The sequence below is a fragment of the Lytechinus pictus genome, chromosome 1 (assembly GCF_037042905.1).
Source record: "Lytechinus pictus isolate F3 Inbred chromosome 1, Lp3.0, whole genome shotgun sequence".
Lineage (NCBI taxonomy): Eukaryota > Metazoa > Echinodermata > Echinoidea > Temnopleuroida > Toxopneustidae > Lytechinus > Lytechinus pictus.
The window spans coordinates 28,855,889-28,879,295 of record NC_087245.1 but is presented as its reverse complement, the minus strand read 5'-3'; the positions used below and the strand labels follow the sequence as shown (position 1 = coordinate 28,879,295).

The following is a 23,407-nucleotide window of genomic DNA, read 5'->3' as shown; positions in this document are numbered from 1 at the left end:
TTTCAAGTGTCAAAATTTTTGCTCGCTCTTCGCTTTCTCGCAGCTCTACATTGTAAGTTTTGCCCCACACTCCTTGCCTGGCTCCCTTAACTTTTGTGTGTGTGCTCATTTCGCCATTGCTCTCAATTAATAAAGAGTCGAGACTGCTTCTTTTACACTTAAATCTCACAAAAAAGAGAAAAATCACTAGTTTCATACAGGCCCATTCTCATAACATTAATGAATTGACTAAACTTGGAGGATTCATTTATTCATGATAAACAATGTTTTTATTCAATATCATTCATCCCTGATAAGAAAATAAGAAATATACAATTTAAAACATTAACAAGATAAAAGCAGGGTGGTTTATTTCCAATTGGTCTAATGCCAGTGGGTCCTATTGCCAACTCGTCCTCTATCATTTGGTCTACCATCAGTTCGTCCATTATCCACATGGTCCAATTGCCATTTCGTCCACTCACCATTTCGTCTAATAACCAGTTGATCCAATAGCCATTTAGTCCATATACCATTTGGTCTAATTGGACTAAGTGTTAATTGTGCAAAATGAATGCAAATGACTTTGATGGACCAGCTTGTTTATAGACGATATGATGGTTGGACCATTAGACAAAATGAAAATAGATGATATGGTAAGTGGACGAGTTGGTAGTAGACAAATTGGCAATTTGCCGGCAGGGTACCATACATCTTTATATCAAGTTACATATCACAACATTTATCAGTATAATTATGAATCATCCTTTCCCTCTCAAGACATGAGGAATATAAAAATAAATGTTATATAAAGATGAATATCACTCATAGATAGATGCCAGACATCGTTTCAAAATGAGTTCGTGCAAGAATCTCATAAAATTGCCACCCAAGTGTCTGTATGTACAAATAAAACAATACGTGGCAAAGGATTTCTGAAATTATGTCATAACTGAAACGTTAAGCATGGGATTCGAGCCAGATTTCGGGTCTTTTCCCAGTACATAATGATACACTGTCCCATGTGTTCTTATTATCTGTTGGCGTTCTTCATTATAACCGTTTTTAAAACTGAGATATATTATGATTTCACAATGTTCAGATTATGTAACTGCACCAGATCTAGATATAAGATTATACAATGACAATTGTCCTCGGTTTTTGCGTACACTCATGTTTCTTCAAAACAGACATGAATGGGATGGTTAGGTAATTTGCATTACCATCTTAATAGCATCATGATATTGAAACACGTGAATGATGACATATTTTGTATATATAGCTCTGAAATATATATTTATTATATATATAATTGTGGTTCGTTTTTTTTTACTCCTGAATGTAATGATAATAAAAACAATATAGGATTTGTATATCGCACGTATCCACGTTCTCCAAGGCGCTCCTATATTACCCCGACTAAGTGTACCGATTCCCGCCGGTGCTCACAGCTATTTGAGGAATTACTTCCTGCCGGTACCCATTAACCTCACCTGGGTTGAGTGAAGCACAATGTGGTTAAATTTCTTGCTGAAGGAAAACATGCCATGGCTGGGAATCGAGCCCACGTCTCTCAGATTGAAAAACGAGTCTTAACCCGTTGTGTATTTGCAAGTTATAATTATCAAGTGTAATTTCCACGTAGTTCAGTAATCCATTTCTTCCCTAATCATGAGATAGCTACAAAGTAGAAGGTAGGTCTGAGTATATTGGGCCTATAACAGATGAAAGAATGGGTATTTCAATTATTCAACCGAAGCAATTAGAATGTTATGAGTATTTCCGCACAGATGAACATCTCTTAAATTTTATATCAAATTAGAGAAACATACCTCGTTTTTGTCTAATTCTGGTAAAGGAATTTCCATGTTCATGAAAAAAATAAGCATGGATCAGATGTTAGGTGAAATTTTCCATGAAATTTATTTTCACCGAAAAATCAACCCATTTTTTTTTCATTTCAAACCAATGCTCATCTCAAAACAATACAAAAACATTAAAAGCAATTTTCCACCTAGTTTACGTAAGATGACATGACAATGAACCAATTGCATAATATTGCTTTCGTCTTTCAAATACATGGTCATGATTTTAAATTTGTGTCTAATATGCCCTGAAGGAATGATATTTGCGTAGATATCCTGGTATAGACACCGGGCAGTTTTTCCTCACCACAACCCTGACCAAAGCTGACCACACCCAATAGGTACCATATTCCCTGGTCATCCTGGCATTGAAGGGGGCCACCGCTGTCACCCTGGGAGTAAAAAGAAAAAATAAGGAAACACGTTTTTTTTTGTTATTGTCAAATCATGATAATTATTAAGGTCATTCTAGCAATGTCACCATTCCTTAAAATCTGTACCTTCGGATCGCTTTCTAAGTTTTCGATATCCTTAAATGGTTATTTGAAGATAGCGGAGTATAATTGCAAATGTAGGCAAAGAACAACAATACTCTAGGCCCTAAGTGGAATGTAACTTTATATGATTGTGTTTTGATATGCAACATGAACACGATGAATAACAAAAAAAAACTTTTTGTTGGAATTGAATGCATTGCCTCGGTGGGATTTTTTTCCCATAGTATTTAGGAGTATGGCCAAATTCACACTTTTTCATCGTACAAATTTGATTTTAAATAAAACAGTATACATGTAAGTTTTACATGTCTTCCTGTTAAATATGAATCTCTTGAGAAATAGGTGGATGGGGAGAGAGAGAGAAGAAAGGAAATATTGCTATGTTATGAAGCTCATGATATAGCAAGAAACATAATCAGTATAGTACCAGAAATTTGTCTGGAAACTTTTGTCCTTGCAATGCATCTGCCTTTTCCAGTGTTGTGGGTCTCGAGGCCGGCCTGGGCCTCGAGTCCGCTAAATCGTCCTTGGCCTCGTCCTCGAGGACGGGAGAATTGTGTGCAAATGCCGAATGTTGTCAGTTTCTCTCTAATATTATTGAAACTAAGAGAGAGAGAGGGGAGTCAACTGTCGAGTACGCCCATCCACCTGTATGAGTACACCCTTCTATCTTACTTTCTTTTGTCTTTCTATTTTGATTTCAAGCCAATTCATGCCGCGCAAATGCTAGCATGCATATGCTGCACTGACAATGACGTGGCGAAGACTCGACTTTGCAATCATTGTGCACGTGCACATGCATATACTGTAAAAAAAAATGTTCGGTATCGCTCTGGCCTCCACCATTCCGGCCTTGGCCTTGTCCTCGGATGGGTCGGCCTTGGCCTTGTCCTTGGCTCGGGAAATCCAGCCTTGGCCTTGTCCTCGGGTGATCCGGCCTTGGCCTCGGAAACAACACTGGCCTTTTCACATTCCGTTGTAAAACCCCTCATGATGGCAGGAACTTTAAATGCAATTTAAAATTACGAGGATCTAAATCACCATCTCATCTTTATCACTAATAAGTGACATCACTTGAAACCTTTATTTAAGAAGTCAAATTAAATGCCCCTTACCGAACAAGAGTCCCTACGACCGTTTTCTTCCCCTGCACATATATGGTGATTAGTTATGGCGTGAATATCAGTGTACCACTCGCTACAAATACTCCTGTTAAACATCTGAATATTGGCGTCCATTAGATATCTCATTGATGCTTCTGAAAGATAATCAATTGTGGATATGAACAATTATGGTAGACATAATCATCTTTCAAAGTCGATTGGATCAAGATACCGGTAAGGGACAAAAAAAAAATTGGAAGAAATGGAAACTAGCAGGTGTACATAATTATGAATCACAAAAAAAATTCCGTCTTAAGATGATGTCATAACATGATCAGTTAGTTTGCTTTTTTGCTTGTATGTCTCGAGAAATGCAGCCATAAATCGCTATTGCAATGAGTATCAAGGTTCTTTTTTACACATTAAGACTTGAATGAAATTGTAGCCAGTGACCCGCTTGAAACTTACGAACATCGATATCATCAGTGCCCCATCCGCTGACGAAGCAGTTATTGAATGACGTCATTTCCGTCGTCAACGTATTGATGCAGAGAGGTTGGATGTAATCGTTGAACTCCACGGGTTCCGTAAGGCGGACTAGGGCAATGTCACCGTCATCGTTTACGGGGTTGAAGTCTAGATTTGAAAAATGTTGGATGTTGCGCTCAACCCGGTATGGCGAGGTGTCTGTGGTGCCAGCGAGATCGTTGTCCCCAAGAACGATGTTATCAAAGAATCCTCTGTTTTCGAATGAACATGATAGACAAATATCTCTTATGGAAGGAATCATGATTTCAAATTTATACGTTATAGCAATCCGCTTAGGAATAACTTCCTAGATGCGTCTTCGATGCAAACCTCAGTTCGGACTTGGAACATTTTTCTCCACTTTGTTTCACTGAATTCAACGAAAGGCCACTCCTCGACTTTCGAAGCTCCTAGGGAGATTTGGGGTTAGCTCATTTTAAACGTTTTCCAATTGCATTTTAGACAGTAATTAGTTCAGAGTTGTCTAATATAAATTTACTTTATTAATCCTATTATACCGAAAGATTAACCCTTGTGCCATGATTGGCATCAGGATTTTGAATCATTTTGCCAACTGCCGCAGTAACATTTCCAACAGAGACCAACTTCCAGGAGGCTGCTCTAATTATCATCAGAGTGATTCTTCCTCCTGTTGTCTCTAGATGGATGTTGCAAGAAAATATTTGAAATAAACTGGAAATTTCAAATGCTACTTTATAAATGACATACCAACTGTAGCAATATTATTTTTCATTTCTTGTTCCAAGAAGCATATCAGCAATCAAGTGTAAATTTGCAATTAATAGTCATTTACAGACGGAAGAAATTGACTTGCAATTGATTGCAAGTGTCTTGCAACACCCCATAAGCTATTGCAGACACCATGTATTGGATTTTACTCGGAAGTAGTTTTTACAAGGTACATAATTATGAATGTTGTGGTACTTACACACAATGAGCAGCCGTAATGGCCCATTCTTGATGTATCAAGACGGCGCCACACTGGTGTGATCTTCCGCTCCGAAGCGAACCCATCCACGGCCACTTCCCGTTTGGTGCTAGAGTCCCACCAACGATCCGGGCTGCACCACCGGTAGTGCTATCATTCAGTGCTGATGGAACACCACACGTATCTATCGATTGAGAGAGGGATAAACGAGGTTGGTGACCAAAAGTAAGAGAGGTTAACGAAACAACCAACGAGGATGTTACCCATGACTGGTAAGCTGATTTCTTTTCGAAAAGACCACCCATGTCCCTCCATCTGTCTTTATTTGGTACCCCAGCCACATCCCACAAATGTCTTTGTTTCGACTTGGCACCAAGCCAACCATCAGTTACCTCATGATAAATGATAAAAAAGGGATACAATATTAGACAATCAAATACGTAAACTGTGTAGACTGTCTATTAAAAACTCTTTCACTAGTCAGGTCCAGATTTTTTAAATGTGCTCAGAAAAAGTTCTTTGGGCATTTTGTGTTAATGCTGATTTATCAATCGTTTTGAGGTAATTCAGGGGTGCTGAATCCAAAAATGCTGTTTGCCAAACTTGATTCCGACGTTTTCATCCACAACTCGGCAAAAAAAACAAAAACAAATTGGCGGTATTTTGAATGCAGTTTCCCCTATTAAATCATTTCTATGGGTGATTATGTTTCAGAAATTATGGTCTATGCTATATTTTTGATACCCAGGGATGCAAACATAAAACTTCCGATTGATTCGTCAGCCATCTTTAATTCAAAGATGGCTGCCATGATTCACGGTTGTTGATTAATAAATAAAATGGCCAAATATTTGATAATTTTGGGGCGAAGCTGGCAAAATCATATTGTGATAACTTTAACAAATTCGCCGTTTTTTCCTCACCAGCATAACAGAAGCAAGACATGGACGTCGCTTTTCCGACGGCAGCAATGACTTTGGCGGCGGCGAAGTCAACATAAAATCTTAACGGATGTTAAGTTTTTGAAATGTCAAAACTCCTTAATAGGGTATAAGTATCTATTTGATGAAACTATGGGTTAAACAAAATCTATTGAGACAGGTTATAGTGTAAAGAAAACGTCATCCAGGGTACCTGGAAATCCAAGATGGCGTCCAGAACTGTATTCGTTTAAAGTAAATCATCTATTGCTTACTTCAGAAAATTAGCTTATAGGGTCATTCCATCTGGATTCACCCAGTTGTTGCACCCGACCGTCTCAGAATTCGTCGTAATTTGGTACACATACAATTCACCATTGCCCACGTACAAAACAAAACAAAATAAGTCCAATTGGTCCGTCGGTTCTCGCGCTACGGCCCGCCCTTTTCTCCTTGTTTTGACAAAAATGGGCGTGAAACATTAAATATTTATGCTCATGAATAGGTATCTGTTTAGGCATTTTGATGTTCAGCAATATATATCATATATATATATTCTTGTTTAATGGTAAAGTGTTTACTTTTATCATCAAATTGTTGAGTATATGCCTATTTACTAACAAGAATATATATATATATATATATATATATATATATATATATATATATATATATATATATATATATATGAATATTGCTCAACATCAAAATGCCTAAACAGATACCTATTCATGAGCATAAATGTTTAATGTTTCATTTGTGAACTGATGAGCTTAATTTCTTTTCATGTGCATGCATACTGTAACTTAAGATTGGAAGAAATCATGTAACTGGTAAACACTTTACTAACATGAATATCAGTATGTGGGACTAGAGTGAAATTTCATGGTATCTTTGGAAGAGTTTTAAAAGGTGAAGAAATAAAATATCATCATTGATTTTAACATATTTTGTCAATATCATACTAATAATTAACATACATGAAAATCAAGTTAAAAAATTATTTGTCCGGGGGTCAAACTCAAGGTCAAAGTAAAGGTAAAAGGTCACGACCTTATAAATCGCTCGAATACATTATTTGATGCATGTTTTGGATTCCTCTCTGAATTTCCTAATAAATGGTACCTGTTTCATGAAAATTGATCAACACGTTACGACGCAGTGGCCATTGAAAGTTGAAGGTCACGCCCATTTTTGTCAAAACAAGGAGAAAAGGGCGGGCCGTAGCGCGAGAACCGACGGACCAATTGGACTTATTTTTTTTGTTTTGTGCGTGGGCCATGGTGAATTTTATGTGTACCAATTTACAACGAATTCCGAGAGGGTCGGGTGCAAAATTGCACATTCATTGGGTGAATTGGCATGGAATGACCCTATATCCAAGAAGTTTTCAAGACAAGAAATATGTTTACAAGATTGTCATGCAGTGAGTGTGTCAGAGAATCCAATGACCTTCTAAAATGGCGTATATAATGGACGTTGTAATTTTGAAATGTGTAAAATTCATATGACAAAATGATTTAAATCTACCAAATAGACCCCTCCCCAACAAAAAAAATAATGGTTCAAAGTGAAAAACTATACATTGAAAAATTGTCAAGGTTTGTCAGTGGTGCCGATTGTCAAAAAATTCATGATGACTTAAAAAATGGTTGCTGTTTCTTAAAAATTGGATGCAACGTGCATACTTATAATGTGTACCAGAGACATTTTTGTGTTTTCCAATGATTTCAAGTGTCAAATGATATAGGTTAGGACTAATTACAGGGATACGCTGCTGTCCACTTTGTCAAAAAATTGGAGGCTCGCAAATTTGCATTCAAGTTGGCCACCATTAATACAAAAATGGCACAACTTCATTATTATCCCATGTGGAGACATTATTTTAATGTCTCTGTTATTTTTTAAGGCTCATAAAACAAGTGTTACAAGTTACAAAATTAGACTGTGGTGCAACAATACGTAAAAACCCGAAATAAAACATAATGGGGTACACTTTCACCTAAAAAGTACTATAATTCACTGATAAATACTTCCAAGACGAGTCACTATGGACTATCCTAAAGTTTCATGAGTCAGGAACAGCAGTAATTTTTACGTAATTTTAGAAGTCACTTCTGATTTTTTGGACATAAAGGTAAACTGACTATTCTTGTTATTTGTCCAGATGTATTATTTGATCCTTCAAACCACAATAGCGTAGACATCAAATATCTTTTTTCACATTACTATGTGATAGGACTCATTTTTGACGCATTTGGAAGCCATTTTGAGGTTTTAGGCAAAATGGACTACTTCATACCATTGAAACTGATACAAAATTATTATTTAACCCTTTAAATCATAATGTAGACACCAAAATCATATCAACTAGGTGGATTATAAATGAACTATGTCAATTTGTAAGTAAAATCAGTCATCTTTGACTCCTCCTTTGGAAGCCATCTTGGAATTCTGGACATACAGGACCATTGATTGTCCTTATAACTTATTCTCATGTATAACTTGACCCTTTAAATCAAGGGTTAGACAACATAATCATATATCCCAGGCGGATATCAAACAAACTATGCCAGATATTTGTTAACAACAACCATTTTAGACTCCATTTTGGAAGCCATCTTGGATTTTTGAACATGGTGAAACGCTGAATATCCTTGTAACTTGTCCTAATGTATCACTTGACCCTTTAAACCATGGGTTAAAGACCAAAATCATATACCCCAGGCGGATATTAAACAAACTATGTCATTTTTTTGCAAACAACAATCATTGTTAACTCCAATTTTGGAAGCCACTTTAATTTTTTTTTGACATACTGGAACCACTGAGTGTCATTGTAACTTATCCAAATGCAATATACGACCCTTTAAACCATTGATCAGACACCAAAATCATATTTTCCAGGCGGATTTAGATAACAACAGCCATTTTAGACTCAAATTTTAAAAGCTATCTTGGATTTTTACACATATTGGACCGCTGACTGTCCTTGTTTCCTGCCCCAAATTACTACTAGGCCTTTAAAACAACCATTGAATAAAACCAAAATTAAAGACACAAAAATATGCAATAGATGAATTGTGAATATTTAGGCTTTGGTGGCCATTTTGGACGCCATCTTGGATTTCGAAGTAACCTGGAGTGTTAGTGTTCACTCTACCTGTATCAGTAGACCTTTTACCCCTTATACCATTGAATATGCATCGAAAATGGATGTCTATGGTGGATAAAGAGTTGGTAATGTTAATTTTCAGTGAATGGCGGCCATCCCATCTTGAAAATACCACTTTCCCGGATGCGGATTTCGGTAAATTTTTAATATGTTATTCCTGACATCAAATAGTACCAGAAAAAGTTGACAAACATTTTTGTTGCAGGTTTTGGGGGGTCAAAGAGAGCAAAAAATGCTGTAGAATGGCGGCCATATTGTTTTGCCATTTTGAGGATTTTAACATAAAATTCAACGTTGGCAAACATCATATGTGGACTCAGCGCCTTCATATTATGTTAAAACATTTCTTAATTCAGCATTAACACGATTTGCCCAAGGCAGTCTACTTTTCTCAAACCTGGACCTGACTTTACAAGTTTAGACTATTCATCCGATGAAAAAGAAGAATCCTCTTATTTTAAATCATCATCACTTTATGATATGCATCATTAAGACAATGACCCTCGCCTATTTTGGATTCGAAACTTAACAAACCATCACCCGCTGTTTCTTAATATCGTTCCCAGGCCCCTGATTTAGATCCATCACCGGAAGCAACCAAAGGGGATCTGAAAGTCAAATGAAATTCAAAGGTACCTGGTAAAGCCGGATGAATCTTTGGTTGTCTTGTAACATTCGCTTCCATTTCTGAGGTTGTTGATGGCGATGACCTCGTGGTTGTATTTGAGGCTGTGGAGCCGTCTGCGGTCGTTTGTGTGGCGGGATCGGTTGACCGTTGGGAAGCTGTTGTCAGAGTAGTAAGTGAACTGTTAGTAGGAGATACAGTAGCTGTTGCAGCTTCTGTTGTTAACACTGATGATACTCTACTCGTGATTGAAGGCCTGGTGGTGTCTGATGCCAGTGATACCGGAACTGTAGTCAACGTTGACGTACCATTCAAAGTACCCTTTGAATGGTCTGCTTCCGTTGAAGATGTTGTAGATTGAATCACAGGTGACGTAGTAGTAGCAACTGTGGAATTTAACGGGCTGTCGGATTCGACTGTGGACGGTGGAATGGTTGAGTTGTGTACGTTCGTGGGTGATACTGAAGACACATTTGCTAAAGTGGTACCTACAGTCTGTGAATCAGTTGGAAATGATGAAACGGTGGTCAATTGAGCTGTCTGATGATCCGTGCCGGTTGTGTCATCAATCATTGTTGATGCTGTGGCTGCCACCTCGCTTGTTGAGGGTGGTGGGAATGAATTAGTGATCGATTGGGAAGACATTGTAATTACTTTGGTAGTTGGAAATGTTGGTGCTTGTGGTGGAAAACTTCGAGTAGTGATCGGTATAGTTGTTGGTGCTACTGTTCCTACAGATGTTATGGGTGTTGAGAACAATGTACTTAATGACAATATGACCTGACTAGTTACAGAATGAATTGTAGAGTTTGCAGTTGTTTCTGACGTCGATTCGACGAAGGCCGTTGTCGGAGGCCTGACAGTCGTCATCGTCTGACTTTCTTGATTAACTGGGGGAGAAATTAGATGATTATAACCGTTTGATGAATAATAATAATAATATAATGATATAGATACTTATTTACCCAGGGAAGCCACTTCATTTCTGAAAACTATTCTCCCAGTGGGCCCTGCTATAGAATGATTCATTTGATAATAATAAATAAATAAATAACAATGATGATGTTAGTAATGATAAAAAATGATGATGATAATAATTATAATAATGATGATTATAATAGAAAAAAATAATGTTTCTTTCTTGTATAGGCATATCATGTACCGTTTGACATCTCTTGCTACTTCCAAAGTACTTGAATATTACCCCAGCCTTATCCCGGCAAGCCTTTTTACAAACGTACAAGCATTTCAATTAAGGTTTGAATTCCTGTCTGTTTCCCATTAACCTCACCTGGGGCGAGAGCAGGACAATGTGAATCGAATTCTTGCTGAAGAAAATTACGCCATGGATGGGATTCGAACCCTTGGCCTTCAATTTCAAAGTCAAGAGACTAACCCACTGGGTCACAACATTCCATAGTTTGATTCAAGGCAATTCCAATTATTTTGGCTTGCTCTCGGTTTTCCATTATCGTTCAATGAACTGACACATAACATGATTTAATACTATGAAAGATCTGAAATATAGACTTTGCCTTACCAGATGTAAATTCTAAGGAGCCTTCTAAAATGTCAAAAGCGTCGAAGAAGCCAGAAGAGATGCCATTGCCGACTGTGACCTGCACGTCGACAATGACTTCCATTTCCGAGGCAGCATCATTCGGTGTCGAGGAAAGAAAAACTGTGAAAACTATTCGTATGCTTCCTTGCCTGAAAGGTGAAAAGAAATGAAATAAACAGTTAAGAGTTTCTCAGGGAGGAAAACATTATATTATGACTGGATAACCATGGTGAAAAAGAAAATATTCGCGTTCAGTTAAAGTTAGGAGTTACGTAAATCGATTAGGTCAGGCGAACATGACCTCCATATGATATGATACATATATATTTATATATATATATATATATATATATATATATATATATATATATACCAGAAAAGGAACTCGGTGACTGTTTACAACCTTCATCCCAGTGGTACATTCCAAAATTAATACTGTCATAGACATTTAGGTTCACAAACATAATTAAGAATGAATAAAGGTGTGCAACTTTGTCTTGTTTTCAAACAAAAAGGATTGATATTCTTAGGTTGCTGTGTATCGGAATCAGTTGTGTTATATTGGTGAATTTCCTATTCTTATCCATACTTTGAGATTTTATGAGTGACACTAATTATAGGTTTTAAAAAAAAGCGCCGAAAAGTTATCTACATCATCTATTTTGGTTTGAATCCTCAACCAGTGACTATGAATGAATCATAAAAGGCTTTACCGATGTATCTCTACATGAATAATTATGGAATAGTTGACTTACTCGAAGCGTTCCACTCTCGTTCTGTCATAAATGTCTGCTAAGGAACTATTACCAAATGATCCACTCATCTGTAGAGGAGACACAGTATTATCCATATTAATTCCTGTTGATAACATGATTGTATTTCACAGCCATGAGACTTTGGGCAATTTTGGGGGGTCTATCGTATTTTTTTTTATTTTTAAGTGTTTCTTGCATGCATGGTCTTCTAAATTATCAGAGATACATGCAGAGGCTGGAACAGGGGCTCACCTCTCACCTTCCGCTTAAAAGTTTTTACCAGAGGCTTCGATGTCAGAGACACAGACATATCCTTCAAATGTATACGGGAATTCAGAAGATTATGACTTTATTGATGCGCAATCAATTAATGCCTCGCTATTATTGTACATGACTAAAAACCGTGGTTTACAAAGAGGACCAAGCCACTCCAGTATAAATTTTTGGTGTTTATAGTTCAACACGTATGGCTGTTATACAACACATTTGCTTTATACCTTTACACTCTTTGGTGTTATGTTCAATCTCTAGGAGGTAATCTGAACATCAAATGGTGTGGTCCTTTAGGGACACCAACTGGTGTCAGTTTTAATACACTGCAAAAACATTCGTGTTAATTTCAACACCAGCCCAGTAACTATATCGGAAAAAACAAGCGAAGTGTTGGAACAACATGTTGTTTTAACACTAACCGGTGTTATGTAAATGCCTATCTGGTGTTAGCTCAAAGCCAAACTTGTGTTTTTTTCAAGACCTCTCTGGCGTTTTCCTTTACAGACACCGGGCTGGTGTTAAAGTAACACTGGCGTTTTGGCAGTTCACCCCAGGTTTTACAATGTGGAAATCAATTGTGGAATGAACTACCGAGCCCGGATTCCGATCATCAACGACGTGAATTTTCATTATCACGCTGCTTGCTGATCAAAAATAAATCTCTTCCAGAATCGCCTCTCTTTAATTGGGAATCCTTATCTTTGGGTTGCAACTTACCGCACTCGTGAATTTATTTTCCATTTCTCTATATGCCGTTGATTCTGGATCGGCCAAATCTGGATGATAAGTCTCATTCAAGAGTAATGATCCTTCTACTGTCAATGGTCCTGTGCATAGGTTAATGGAACATCACCCATGAAAACAGTTTAGATGTATTGAATAAAAATTGTTGGCCACCTGACTGAGGCCCTGCGGAGGCCATCGGTTGTTTATTTTGTCAAAAAGTTGTATGATATCGATATATAAAAACTCTTGAAATTGATCATCGAGTCACAATTGTAGGCCAAGTATTAGAATATTAGATTGGTCTGTTAGAGCAACTACGGCAGTCTAGATACCAAGACAATGCACCAAATGCATAAGTATCAAATGATTTTTCTAATCATTTTGGCTAATCAGTTTGGACAAAAAAATAAGCAATTGGTTGGAAGATGAACTTTTGCTATATCTCAGCCACATATTCATATGTTTCCTGTTAGTTTTCTACGCACCACCACCTTGAGCGTTTTTTTTTTTCAAAAGCAGCTAGTGCCACAGGCGAATAAATAGATGACAGTGAGCAATTGATTTCCTATAAGCACATGGCATAAGAATCTTTACTTACGCTCATAGATTTTGCTCAACTTGCATGCGTGAGCAGGGGAGGGTTTATGAAAATTTTATGAGTTGCCCTTGGCGGACAGTAATGCTGTTCGGATTTCAGTTGCGATTGCTTATGGATGCACACGTGGCTGAAGCATGTATTCGTCTGCTTAATTTTCACCAATACCAAACAATATTTTTGCAGTTCTTCTGTTCAGGAATATATATATTGTTTTCAAATCAATGTTCTTGTAATTTTTTTCTGATATTTTTCTGTTTACAGGATTCATTTTTTTTCTAAAGTTTAATACGTCTTTCATATACAATTAGAAATAGAGGTTCAAATTTGAGCCAAGGGGATTGGTAAAATAGCAGCACCACATAGTTGGCTAACTAGTGCAATATTGTGCATATTCTTGCACCTTTAAAGGTCAAGTCCACCCCAGAAAAATGATGATTTGAATAAATAGAGAAATATCCAACAAGCAAAACGCTAAAAATTTCATCAAAATCGGATGTAAAATAAGAAAGTTATGACATTTTAAAGTTTCGCTTATTTTTCACAAAACAGTTATATGCACATTTCAGTGAAATGCAAATGAGACAGTCGATGATGTCCATCACTCACTATTTCTTTTGTTTTTTATTGTTTGAATTATACAATATTTCATTTTTTACAGATTTGACAATAGGGACCAACTTCACTGAACCATATAGTATGAAAACAATGCTAATTCCACATGTTCAGGGAGGAATTAATCTTTGTTTCACTTGACAATGAGGAGAAAATTTGAATATTTCATATTTCATTTAATGAAATACAAAATAAATAGTGAGTGGATGACGTCATCAGTCTCCTCATTTGCATACCGACCAGGATGTACATATAACTGCTTTGTGAAATTAAGCAAAACTTTAAAATGTGATAACTTTCTTGTTTTACATCCGATTTTGATGAAATTTTCAGTGTAATGCTTGTTGGATTTTTCTCTATTTATTCAAATCAATTAATGGTTGGGGTGGACTTGTCCTTTAAGGATGCAGACAGGTACATTGAGCACCCTTAAGCTTACGGAGATGAGCCATTTACCTTTTAACGAAAAATATCATGCACCCTAAAAAGTGCAAAGTTGTATCTATCGGGTGCAAACGAGCATTTCTGAGTGCAAAAATAGTCAGATGGTATTTTGTGGGTCTTTTTTCAATTAAGGTGCAAGGTTGATGATGTAGACCAGTGTTTCATTAGGGGTGCAAACGTAAAACTAAAAATAAGTTCAAAACACCTAACTTGAAAAGTTATAAGGAAATATCTTTAAGCAAATGCTTTATTCCAGACAATTACTTAATGCTTGTAAGAAAATGGCTTGTAAGCATATGTTTCTTTTTTCTTTCAAAGATCAGTTAAACAAACTAATGTAACGCTTACCTGTGAGGGTCCGGCTGTCACTATCAACGAATACTGTACAAAGAGATGAGGCAAGAAACAAAAGCGGTCAATACCCTATAAAGTGCTGCTAGCTAGAAACTTTAGCTAGCGACTAGCTGGTGCCTCACATAATGTTCGATTACAGGCTAGCAAACAATTCATGTTCTCTATAAAAGATTCCTTATTTCTCTGCATGCCTACACTCTAAAAACAGTTTCCCAATATTGGGGAAAATGGGAATACATGTATGCTTTGTGGGTAAAATGATACCAAATACTTTGTAAATTTACGCAATGTTGTGTTGAAATTTACCCTTTAAACTTGCATTTTGCCCATATGGGGAAAATCACACAGCAAACATGCTTGTCCCCTTTCTAATATTGGGTAAATTTTACGCATTAGAGTATGACAAGCTTGTTAAGCTATCCACTAGTTTTATTTCATTTCATTTATTTATTTATTCAAGTCTATTAGAATACATTGAGCATTAAAAAAAAATCAAAAATACATAAAGAAACAAAGATACATAGTAAGATGCAAGTAAGATTTTTTTAAAGGCTAAGATTGTATAAGGATATTTACAGTACATGCATAAAAATGAACATGAAATGGGAAGCTGCAAAAGAGAAAGCAAATGTTCTGTCGAGGCAGTCCCTATGGACAGTAAAATATAAAATTCAAGACTTGTACTGATAAAATAGACATAATTATGATAATTAGGAAATATGATGGGATAAATTAAATTAAGATGTTGGATGGTTGAAAAGAATGTTTTTCAGCTTGGATTTAAAGGTATTTGAATATGAGATCTGTTTGATGTTACGGAGAAGAGAATTCCAAATGCAAGGTCCTTTGAATTTAAAAGAAAAGGAAGATGCTGCATTTTTTTAATTCTTCAGCATAATAATTTTCAGGATTTCTAGTGTTATAACTGTGCATCAATATTTTACCCTTGATCATAGAGGCGAGATTATACGGCACTTTATTTTGTTTATGTTTAATAAACATTAATGCTACACGATATTGATTCAACTGATATACATTTAGGAAATTAAGTTTTTTTAAAGTGGTTTTGAGGGAGCATTAAAATCAGACATGCAACATATTCTAACAATCTTCTTTTGTAATTTGAACAATCGAAGGAGCCTAGTGGGACATGTGTTCGCCCAGACAATGTTACAATACATTAAATGAGGCAAAATCATTGAGTTGTAAAGTAAAATCAAAATATACTGTGGCAAGAAATGGCGCAGTTTGCTGATGACACCAATATTCCTTGATATGACTTGTATATCTTCATTCCATGTTAAATGTTAGTCAATAACAACCCCTAGGAAATTTGTAGATTGCACACGTTTTATGACAACATTATTTTTAGCTACAATCTTTAGTTAGACCGCTTGCTTGAAATTTATGTGAAGGTTCTGGGTGAATATAGATTAATATTTTATCAGTTTTATAGCTGCATCAACTGTGTAAAGTCTGCAGAACAATAAATGATCATAAACCTGACAGTTGCAAATATTTAATGAACCATTCTTATCCTTAGGCCATAGATCACAAGAGTAGAAAAATAATTCCTGTATTAGGATAACACGATTACTGTCAACATACAAAAAATGCAAAGAGGAAATTGAACTTGCAAATTCCCACAAAGGTATAATGCATATATGGGGGAAAGGCGCTTTTAATCTTAATCTTCTTTAACTTGTCTCTAAGAAGATTTGGTTATCCAGAGGAATTCCATCTTTTTCTGGATAAATAAGTCGAATGCTTTCAGAAGGGGACACATTTTGCATTAATATTTCTTTGTTAAACATGGTACAAAGTCTTTTTTTGCATAATGAGCAAGTAGACAGTGGTTTCAGTTCAGAGATCGCGAGTTGGCTCAAAGAATGAAGTATCACATGCCTAAATAAGAGTTTTACACACAAGTCATGTGCAAGTGAGATCATCAGCACTTAAGATTGTCTTTCTTTTCTTAGTCTTCCTTTTTCTATTTTCCTAAACTTATCTCCCTCTTCTCTATTGTTGTTGCAAACATTTTCCTGCTTGGCTGCTTCTTCTCCTACTTCTTCCTAAAGATTTTGTTGATCTTTGGCTTTTTTTAAAATCTCTCTTTTGTTACTTACTTCCTTTTCCTCAGTATGTGTGTGTCCAGGGTTGTAATAAAAAACGTTTTTTATTAAAAAAAAACACGTAAACGTTTTTTATTGTTTTCAAACGTTTTTTTTCCACGAATAATGTAATTTTCTTTAAATCATTTAAACTATACAGCCTGATTCAAGCTTTTGATGTTTTAAATACATTTTTGGAGTAAGTAAAAGATGACTACAATTTTTGTTACTGAATTTTCAACAGAAAAGTTCATATTTCCCCCAAATTATTAAATCATGGAAATTGAATGCATAAGAAAAAGAATATTAAAGTAAGTTGACATTTTATAAGTTTATTCCTCATACATATACATGAAGTCCCGGGGTATTTTGAGTATCGTCAAACTGGGGGGGGGGGGGAGAGAAAAAATTGCACAATGGAAGAGAATGAGGTTATGGGGTTTCAGAGCTTAATTTCATTAAATCAATATGCCTTATTTCATTTGAATCAATTATGCCAAATTCCTCATGTACAGTTTGTTTACTTTTTTAAACATTGTTTTCGAATGGAAATTATTGGCAACAATTTTCCAATCATTAACAAAAGTAAAAATAATGATAAAGATACTAATTTTGGCGAGAATTCACAATTGGCTCTAAACATGAAATGAATCACGTTTTTGAGCAATTCGCGGGCTGACACGCACTTGTTGTATGATATCATAATTGCATACACATGCATGCACTCAAAAAATAGTCTTGAACAATATGGCGTGGCCTTGTCGTGTTTATGGATTTATCATAAAAAAATGTTGAGGGGCCATTAAGGTCCCCTGTGATTGTTAGAGTTAAAGTTTGCTAGCTGATTATCATATACTGTTTAAAGTACTTTTTTCTTCATCCTCACAAAATGCAAAAATCCTGCTTTCGTGCGTACCTCAAGAGTACGATGTCAGTTTTACAGTCTATTTGTTAAATATAATTATGCTTGTGCAACACTTCAATTTCATTCAAGTACTACTACTACATGTACATGTATTTGAGCATATTTTAAATAGTGTTTCTTTTCCTTTCCAAAAAGTGAGCACAACACTCAGATATATTTGTTAAAATGAGAATATTCTTAATATGGATTGATGTATACAGTGCGTCCCAGAAAAAACGAAACCGAGATTTAGCGATGATTTATCATAACTTAATCACAAATAAATTAGACAAATGACCTACCAATGTAAAGCTTAGAATCTCCTCTTTCATCTGATATTACTTCGATTATTTCTCCTTCACGCATGAGTGAGCAAAAACAATTTGAAGAGGGGATACCAAAAAGTCATTTGGCGGGGGGTATATGAATTTCAAAAAGAAAATCACATGTCTTAGAAGTTCAATATCTGCTCTTTAATTTGATACCTCAATTACAGTAAATGGTCAAGAAATAACAAAGTTCTGGTTATTTGAAATAAGGCTTGAATTTCAATAATTTCATAAAATGAAGAGGTTTTACAGGCTAGCGTTCAAACCCACTCGACACTCCGTTTTGTTTACGATCAGCCATGCATTAAGGTCTGTTGTTAACCATGCGATAGCTTCTGTGGGAAACCGGTGAAAACAGTTTATTTAATGAAATTATGGAAATTCAAGCCTTATTTCAAATAACCAGAACTTTCTTATTTCTTGACCATTTTCTTTAATTGAGGTATCAAATTAAAGAGCAGATATTGAACTTTTAAGACATGTGATTTTCTTTTTGAAATTCATATACCCCCCGCCAAATGACTTTTTGGCATCCCCTCTTCAAATTGTTTTTGCTCACTCATGCGAGAAGGAGAAATAATTTAAGTAATATCAGATGAAAGAGGAAATTCTAAGCTTTACATTGGTAGGTCATTTGTCTATTTTATTTGTGATTAAGTTATGATAAATCATCGCTAAATCTCGGTTTCGTTTTTTCTGGGACGCACTGTACAATTGAACAGAAAGGAAAGAAACATGACAAAGCGATGGAGAAAGGGAGAAGAAGGAAAGAGAAAGAGAGTGGTGTTGAGAAAGAAAACACAAAAAGTATATAAAAAAAAATCATTCATCTAAAATCACATCCATGCAAATTTACAACACACAATCCTATGCGGTGTTTTAAAACACGTTTTTTGTATTAAAAAAAAGGGTGTTTTAAAACGCGTTTTAAAACATGTTTTAAAACACACCGTTTAAAACGTGCCAACTCTGTGTGTGTCTCTCTCTCGCTCTGTCTCCCTTTCTCTCTCTTTCTTGATTTCATCATCCATACCTGAATAATCATTACCATTAATACATTAATGGCACCATTATGCCACACATTTATTACGTTATTTCCAATGATATACCATCGGTGCCTTTGGAGTCGGTTTCATTTGGTGTGACTGTCTCTCATGCTCACTACAAGAGTCACGTGATTGCTTACCTGTATTAATCAGAATGAAGTAGAGAAGAATCCCCACACAGGTCATCATGGCCAGCACGACAAAGACGACGAAACATCCCATGGAACAATTCCGCAGTGGCTTCCCGTCGTCGACATCATCGTCCACTCCGAAGTCGATGCTTGCGGCTTTGGTAGGTAACCCCCTCGGGTTGGCCACGGGCCCATCGTCCTCGACACTAGACAGCGACTCCGACCTCTCTCTGATGGTTTCCTCATGCTTTTCTTTTGGAATAGTCTCGCCCAGCACGAAGGCTTCGTTGAAGTTGTAGCTTCTAGAAGTTCGCTTCCACTGAGTAAAAAAGTAAAAGTAAAACAGAGTAAAAAAGAGTCTATCATCTTCTTCACTTTTTTAATCGAGATTAATCTTAAATGAGATGCCATTTATTCTTTTCAGATTTTATGAAGGTATTTTATATATATATTACTTATTAATGTATATAATGAAACATATCTACAGCTATTGCTGATACGCTTCTTCACAAAGATGCTGTACTGCAGAAGAGGTAGAGCCGGAGGTAGGCATGGTAGAGGTGTAGGGGACGAAATTCCCAACATTCTTTAACATTTCATTTGTCTTATAAAAACTAATTGTTCATAAGATCAAAGAGGGTATTGATACAAAACAGCAAGATTTTTACTTTTCAAGTGCTTTCTCTACTTTGAAATGAATTCCACTATCTTTCCCAACCCCTTTTTATGATAACCTCTTAATTTGTCGGAGTAAAATAGTAACTGTGCTAATCATTCGTACATATAGCACAATCAAGATCTTGTTTGTACCACATTGAACCATTAGGCGATGTCCTGGGCATTGTTAAATGATCTGAGTAAAGACTTCCTACCTAAGGCAATATACACGGAGGCTTAAAATGCTATACAACTATTATAAATATGCCTATAATATTCAAACTTATGCTTATGATACTCTAAACTAATATATTGGGGTTTATAATCAATATATCAGGAGAACAAAGTTCTTCTGAGATGTGTAAAAGTATAAGATTGTAAACCTTAAAGATTGATTTCATCGTGTTTGAAATCAAGATTATACTTAACAACTATACACTGCATGGGTTGCGTAATTAGAAAAGATACATACGATTCTACTCAATTAGTTTGTACTTACATTCATATCTGTAAAACAGCGTTATATTCTATTTTTCAGCAAATATGTCAGGCACATTCCTTTTGACCCATGCCTCGTTCAACCATCAGTCTCATTTCTGGGTGAAAGACGATACGAATAATGTAATTTGGTCATTATACTAATCAATATACCATACTACAATGATCACAGCAAGAAGATCACCATGTTAAGCTGGCGGCTACGTCATGTCATTTCCTTTGTTCTCCATTGGTGTCAAGAGCTACATTTTTCTGCATAAGAAAGTCTAAGAGCTTTTGAATCAACATTTGCTATGCTTTTGTTTAATATCCTCCTTTATTTTTGAGAGATTAACGTCCATGTTGACATAATTGGAACATTATTCAGACTTTTCCTTAATTCAGAAGTAGACACACATAATATTGTCACAACACGTCGACATTGTTTATAATCTAGATGTGTTATAATCCTATACAATTTCCACAACTCAAGACCATTAAGACAGGGTCGATATAATTTATAATGTACAAAATTCTTTAATACAAGGTCGATGACTCCTCGGCTATGTTTCTTTCGACTGTATTTATGAAAAAACTCCAATACTCGTATAATTCCATACGAAATACACTCTAACACTCTAAAACACAAAAGGTGAAAAGGGTGGGAAAAGGTTGTGGAAAAGAGCAACAGCGTTTTCCAACCTCAAAATGCTGTCCCTCCTCGGCCCTTTCAACATGTTTAAAAGGTGATTTACCCCTTTCCACCCTTTATTTTTTTTAGAGTGTATTGGTCACGCAACATCTGAACAATTTGAATTCCCATTTTATGGACAAATTAATATTTATACTATAATACGGTGGAAACATAGGGTGTGTTAGTTACTAAAGTCGATATGATCGTATAAACAAATGTATGAAAATAAGCATTTTACGAAAACTTACCCAGCAGAAGTCTTATTCTGTCGCATATAGATATTTCAACTTCATGTATGATGGTTGTTATTCCCTCGCCTCAGCATAGTTTGCATAGTTTTCTATCAATATTCAAAATAATCACTTTTTGTCATGGACAATTGGATAGTAAAGTACAATGCCTGCTACAAATTACAGCGATGTACTGTTGGCTTATTGTGAGATGAGTATCATGTATGTGGAATCGACAGAAAATTCCCTACACACGCCCACCCGTTAAACCCTTGTTAAAAAGTTCTAATTGGGAATAATGTGTAGTATATTTTGGAATGTCGGTGCCTCATGTACCAAACATACACGAAAAGGGTTCCTTTCGGTTTGCACAGGAGTTTCAATGAAGTTGGGCGTGACTAAAACCCCAGAGGCTTTTTTTACCTTCTGTGACTGTGTGTAAATACGCCGACCGAATCTCATTGTTACGATGCACCAAACCGTGTCCCCTTGTCTGTACTAAAAACCATGACGTCACAATAACTTTTACGACTCTGTGATCTAGTGAGATCATCCGACGGATGACTGCAACAAAACCGAACCGGTCTAACAGGCCATGACCCACGGAACTCTGACGTGACGAGAGAAAGTGGGTCCGGATCGGTTGACAGTCGGTTTGTGGTAAAAATATCAAAGTAGGACGTCACGCAAAAATGACGGCATACATCAACAAACGAATGAAACAGATACACAGAGATTCATAAGTTGGAAAGACTGGACAATAATTGATTTCAGAATTATATTCCAAATTAAGGGCATTGATAACCAGAAGTGGTGGGGTTTTTACTACTCATTGTAATTCAGTAAAAAAATTCGCAAACAATTCTTAAAGCGGCACGTACTCCAGGCTGAAAATGATATTACTTGAACAGATAAAGAAAAATTAAACAAACAAAACATAGAAAATTTAACCAAAAAACGGTTGAGGAATAATAAATGACATTTTAAAGATTTGCATTGATTTGGTGAAACATTCATGAATATTCAATGAGCAAACTCATGTCATATCCCCTCTTAGTCTTTCATGTTTTATTAGCGGGTCACTTTTGCACTTTGTAAAAAAAAAGCAATGTTCATTCAACCATGAACAAACATTGTCATTTGATCGAAGAGATTAAAAAAACATCCGTGAAATGTTCAAATTTGTTGCCTATATTTTGAAATTTAATTGATTTTGACAGACTTTCAAAGGCGCTTCGTTTCGATAAGCTCAGGGAAGCGCCTATAATTGAATTATGATCTGCTCTACGAGGATTAATTATTCTGTTAAGTGCAGTCAGACACTGGAAATATTTGATTCAGTCTGCATTTTTTATAAGGTAGCCTATTTATTTTTTGTTTGTATTTCGTTTTTGTTCGATACATATTTAGTCATGTAGGCGTATCATACCACGCTGTTCAAAGTTCATTCCCAATATAATTATTTTCTGTATTCGCATGTGACCGTGATACCCAAATAATCTTTCATATTATTCATTATCCATTATTATTTCAAAACAGGAAAATGTGACAGAATATTTTGAAGTTCAAATCCACTCTAGAAAAACATTGTGTTGAACAAAGAGAGAAAAAACAAGAATAACACCGATAAAAAATATCAGTCATATGTAAAATAAGTTAGTTATAAAATTTTAATATTTCTCCCATTTTCGCAAAAGATTTATCATGCACAACTCAGTGATATGCAAGTGAGAATGTTGATGTAACCATTTCTTTGTTTTTTATTGTATGAGCAATGAAATGTTTTAATTTTTATAGATTAACAATTAAGATTGACAATTAAAGAGCCTTTTGATAAATTAGAAGCACAAATTGTTAAAATAGC

General features: G+C 35.8%; 1 protein-coding gene across 1 annotated transcript; it reads right to left on the bottom strand.

The window, feature by feature from the left end:
• Positions 1–242: 242 nt before the first annotated feature.
• LOC129265358 (serine protease filzig-like) lies at positions 243–22,001 on the bottom strand. Its single transcript, XM_064099839.1, has 12 exons — positions 21,562–22,001; positions 20,642–20,738; positions 19,495–19,804; positions 14,959–14,991; positions 12,948–13,057; positions 11,958–12,025; positions 11,182–11,351; positions 9,653–10,531; positions 4,922–5,105; positions 3,913–4,184; positions 3,457–3,599; positions 243–2,236 (listed from the first exon to the last, which is right to left on the bottom strand). Exons 2-12 carry the CDS (start codon positions 20,645–20,647, stop codon positions 2,063–2,065), a joined length of 2,349 nt encoding a protein of 782 aa, XP_063955909.1. The 5' UTR covers positions 20,648–20,738; positions 21,562–22,001; the 3' UTR covers positions 243–2,062.
• Positions 22,002–23,407: the final 1,406 nt, after the last annotated feature.

What these genes read in the sequence shown, in the direction of transcription:
- LOC129265358 (XM_064099839.1), bottom strand. An exon ending in CACTGATGATATCGATGTTC is followed by an intron (nt 3,600 to 3,912) that starts GTAAGTTTCAAG and finishes ATTATCTTTCAG; the next exon opens with AAGCATCAATGAGATATCTA. An exon ending in GTCGTAGGGACTCTTGTTCG is followed by an intron (nt 2,237 to 3,456) that starts GTAAGGGGCATT and finishes TTTTACTCCCAG; the next exon opens with GGTGACAGCGGTGGCCCCCT.